General features: G+C 34.1%; 1 protein-coding gene across 5 annotated transcripts in view; it reads right to left on the bottom strand.

Annotated features, from left to right (window-relative positions):
- Positions 1-553: 553 nt before the first annotated feature.
- LOC110096574 (ruBisCO large subunit-binding protein subunit alpha) overlaps positions 554-4,968 on the bottom strand; it is a 13,184-nt gene continuing 8,769 nt past the window's right edge. For 4 of the 5 annotated variants that reach the window (XM_020822607.2, XM_020822597.2, XM_020822603.2 and 1 more), the window contains exons 8-9: positions 2,153-2,353; positions 554-1,242 (exon numbers count right to left, since the gene is read on the bottom strand). In XM_020822607.2, the coding sequence (XP_020678266.1) occupies positions 955-1,242; positions 2,153-2,353 (489 nt within the window). In that variant the 3' untranslated portion in view covers positions 554-954. Of the gene's footprint in view, positions 1,243-2,152; positions 2,354-4,588; positions 4,714-4,968 lie in introns of those variants that run through there. The other variant, XR_003701180.1, reaches the window with a different exon arrangement.

Raw genomic sequence — 4,968 nt, 5'->3', positions numbered from 1 at the left:
AAATTCTGCATCGTAGTGCTGATTTCTCTCTGAAATCAGCAGTTTTCTCGCTATTTTTCACCAATTACTGTTAAGTTTGCTTGAGAACTCAAGTATTTCCCTTAGGATTACTTGCGAACTTAAGTATTTCCTATTAGAAGCTTGATGAAAGAGATAAATTTTTTACGTTGGTAAATTATAAAGATTTATTGAAACCAGATTTCTCTGTTTTAGATTGAAAGTAGATTCATTTCATTACAAGCATTAGGTTCCTCGGTAGGTTTTGGGGAAGCTTTAATAAAGAGGAAATGATCGGAGATGTAGGGATGCGGGGTTGAGGAAGGCCTTTGTTCTAATTCATCCTTCGATTACTGCTTTGGCCTCTAGGTTGAGAAGGGTGGGGTATTTGGCGTTTGAGTTTGGGCAACTATTGGTTTCATACGAAACATCCACAACAACATAAATAAGGTTTCGGCTTCCAATCACATATCACTTGAATGTTAATTTCCTTCCCACCCAAGTTATCATGAACTTCATTAGAAAGAAAAGAAGCATTGGTAATTTGAACAAAAACTCAAACAAAACTCAGTTTGGATTTATATCCATTCAGATTATAAACAAAATCATTCTCTACAAATCTAGAGTAATTGCTATACTAAATGTAACAAAATTGAGAAAAAAAGGACAGATTGAAGAACAAATAAAAATACTGAAGCTACAATAATGAAGATACAGGCTGTTAAGAAAGACAACTGTTTCTCATGCAAAGATAAATGGTCTAAATACTAACCGTTACTAATTTGAATCTGAATCCGGAGATATGCAAGTCACTTCAATTCCAGGTGAATGCTACTTTTCGGTTAGAGCACTTGGCCCCCATATATTCATGTGGAACTTTGTTCCAATAGCTTTTCTAGAAGCCATATTTTGACAAATTTTTGCCATGTTTCAAATTCAGATATCCTTACATAAAAGTTAAGGTGAAATACCAGGAAGAAGAGGAACGGCAGGCTTGGGCTTCCTTATTTTCTCAACCACTACAGCTTGGGTTGTGAGAAGAACTCCAGCAATGGAGGCTGCATTTTGAAGAGCACATCTTGCAACTCTACAGGGATCTATAACACCAGAATCAAAAAAATCTTCGAAGTTATTGGTCATTGCATTGTAACCTATTCTCCAATCACTGGCAAGAAGCTTCTCTACCACAACAGAACCGTCAACTCCTGCATTGTTAGCAATAGCTGATGCTGGTACAAGAAGTGCCTGAATGTGCCATCCAAGAATCTTATCAATTAACTTTATGCCTAATTAAAAAAATTAAATATTCTTAAAAGCCTTTTCAATTTAATATAATCAGACAAGCGTTTCATTATAACAGATCAATTTTTAGTGTAATTCATGTTTTATTTAAAAAGCGAGGCCATGAAGCAACGGTACGGTTGCCTCAGGTTTATTTTGAAGAGCCTCGAGTTCGAGTCTCAGAAACAGACTTTCTACAAATACAAGTGCAAGAGCACATACATTAACCTCTCCCCAGCCTCTGCATTAGTTGATAAGGCCTTTTTAATTCAAGGTCATTTTTGTTGTACTTAAAAACCTATTAATATTATTTGGCGGCACATCAAAACCTTAAGGGGCTGTTTGGTAGCAGGATTTAGGCTGAATTTGAGGCGGATTTGAGCAAAATCCAGCCAAACTGATGCGGACATCCAACCATCCATGGCTATCCGAGGAGCTGAAGATCAACAGCTATCATCGTCCCACGTTATCTTATATTTTATTTGTAATTTTTTCACATCACAAACGGCCTAAAATGCAAAACCAAATCTCACGGCAAATGAAAACTGCCGCAGACGGAAAATTCCACCTTTTAGTGCTAAATCCCGGATTTCCAAAATCTTGATTTTTGCCGGATTTATGAAATCCGTTGGCTCGAGAGGAAGAGTCAACTCGTTAAATTCGTTCTATAGCCAAATAGTCACACGGGATTTAATAGGATTTATCATGAATGGTACCAAATATTTTTCAGGATTTAGGTCCCTCAGGATTTCTGAAATCCGGATTTAGCAGATTTATGAAATCCTACTTAAATCAAATCATGGATGCTACCAAACAGCCCCTAAGAGAGACAATTAAACAACATATCAAACATAAAGTAAAAGTAATAACATGCCTTTCCAACTATATTGGCTCCAATCTTTTCATCTGGATCTTGAATAAGGTCGATGATACTGGAAATGTGCTTTGATAACTGCACATAAGTTGCCCCACCCCCAGGTGTTATACCTTCATCAATGGCAGCAAAAATAGAGCCCTTGGCATCCTCAATTCTTAGCTTCCTGTCTTCAAGTTCTACCTCTGTGGCGGCTCCTACCTAAAAAAACAGCAGCATTTCTTCATAATTGAAAACACTGAACTAAAAAACATGCATTCATCTACTTAAGAAAGCATAAGATGGAAAACATAGTATATTTTTTATCAATAGAATGGTGCCTATGCATAGGTAAATAGCGTGAATATAATAGGCAACTAAAAATGCAGAAGATACCCTCAATTAAGAGGATAAAATCTTATATAGAAATAATTAAAAATACTATTTTCAAACACATACTTTCTAGGACTCCCTCTGAAGCTGAAGCATATTATATATATATATAAGCTCTAGCTTGTTATATAGCTTGAAAATTTTACTTAGACCAAAAACCTTGGTAAAACTATTTACTGGTTGCTCTGAGTTTGGAGCCAAACGTGCAAGTATAGTCTTTGATAGTATCACTTCTCGAATAAACAGAATCATCCTCAATATGTTTGGTTCTTCAATGAAACATAATATTACTAACAATGTAGATAAGAACATATTTGTCAAAGTCAAGGGCATTATTTAAGGATTGAAAAACCAAAAAAGAGAGACTAAACCCACATTATTTTACATTTAAAGACTATAATGACTTTGTATTCTTTCTCAAAGCTTGATCTTGCCACCTAAGTTTGTGTTTTTATTTTTCCATGCGACCAAATTGCCTCCCATTAAGATACAATAAATGTATGTGGATTTCCTAACTTCAATGACCAAGCATAATCAATATCAAATAAAGCTTGCACATTGATATGTTCATTCTTTGAACATAGAAGAACTTTCCCTAAAATAACTTCTTGAGGTATTTCAAAATACACACAAAAAAGAGAAAAACTTCCTAATGTTCATGTTTAGGAATTTACATACGTTGAATTGCAACTCCAAATCATATGATATATCTGATCTAGTGATATTAAGATAAATCAAATTTCGAATCAATCATCAATAATAAGAAAAATCTTCAAACATCTTCTCTTTATCTATAATTTTTTTAATATAAATAAGAGGGTCAACAGTTTTGTAACCCAACAGATCAGTTTCTTCAAGAACATTAGTTGCATACTTTCGCTGAGATAAGGTCACTAATTTACTCTAGGCAAATTCAATGCCCAATAATATTTGAATCGACTTAGATATTTAGTCATAAAAGATTTTTGAAGATAGGCTTTACGACGATGACACATTTTAATCACACTCAGTAAAAGATATGCCATCAACATAAACTGCAACGAAAATAAATTTGGATGACTTAATCAGATGAAGATATAATATTCTGTTGAATCGTTACAAAGGCATGCTTCAAAAAGAGCTTCACAAATTTTATTAAAGCTTGATGTTTGTATAAGTATATATATGACTGTTGAGTTTATATCTTTCAGTTTCCCCAGAGCAAACAAGTAGTTTCCCCGTGTACACAGCTTCAATGAGATAATCAAAGAAGAAGGTATTACCTACATCCATAAAGAAAAGGCCAACCTTGATTAATGTAGATAGAAGGATTCAGATTAATTAGGCCTAAAAACAAGAGAGAATGTGTAGTAGCTGATCCCATAGATTTGAATGAATCATTTGGCAACAAGATGGTCTTGCACCTATCCATGTAGCCATTTAGATGAACTTTGTAGTGTAGACTCATCCACATGTGATTGATGTGATTGTCCGTTGATTAAACAAGACAAATATTTCGTTATTCATAGCTTGCTTCCATCTAATATCATGTAATGCTTCTTGGTATGTCTTGGGAATAAAAATGAATGACAAAGGTACGACATAATGTCAGAATCCAAATAAAAAATGATCAAAGGATATATAAGAATAAATATGACAATCAGTACAATATCTTTTACCTTTCTAAGGGACAACGAGCAAATGCAAATCAAAAGGTCCTTCAGAAAGGGGAACCTCGAACATGTCAGACAATATAGCTAGAGGTGCTATGACAAATGGCGGACAGCGTTGACATGACTATACATGGAGAGGGGGAAAGGAGATAATGACTACAAGAGGAATAAGAATACATCAAAAGGAATAGTCAAAAGAGGGGACATTTGTGCAGGAATAAATGCATTAAGAGATAGATCATAACAAAGACAGACTTATAGTAAACATGGGTACCCAAAAAGATGTACATAATGGCCCAAGTTGAAAAGTTGTCATTATCACGAAAAGAATGGACAAGCAAAGAAAGTGAGAAACTTTAGGAGGAAGTTGACTACCAAAATATAAGACAAAAAGCATGAGAAATTACCATACCTAGTTGAAGGTGGCCGATTAATAAAATGGCACACATTCAATACAATATCACCTCATAATTGCCAAAGAACATCAAAGGCTGGGCTACGCTGAGTAAATACGACGCATGCATTCAGCAGCCCATTCTGTTGAGACGTATTGAGACATAAGATTTGGTGAACAATTCAAAAGATTGAAATTGAGATCGAATAAATTTAAGGCATTATCAATAAAAATAGTATCAATCATAATAAAATTTTATTATCGACACAAAGAGTCTAAATCATAATGAAATTTTGAATTTCATTTCCTCAACCTTAAAGTGACATTTAATTAAATAAACTTGCATTATATATATATATATATATATATATATATATATATATATATGTTACACTGAG

Source organism: Dendrobium catenatum, unplaced genomic scaffold (genome assembly GCF_001605985.2).
Source record: "Dendrobium catenatum unplaced genomic scaffold, ASM160598v2 fragScaff_scaffold_716, whole genome shotgun sequence".
NCBI lineage: Eukaryota > Viridiplantae > Streptophyta > Magnoliopsida > Asparagales > Orchidaceae > Dendrobium > Dendrobium catenatum.
Note: the sequence above shows the minus strand (reverse complement) of the source record. Positions and strands in the feature narration are given on the sequence as shown.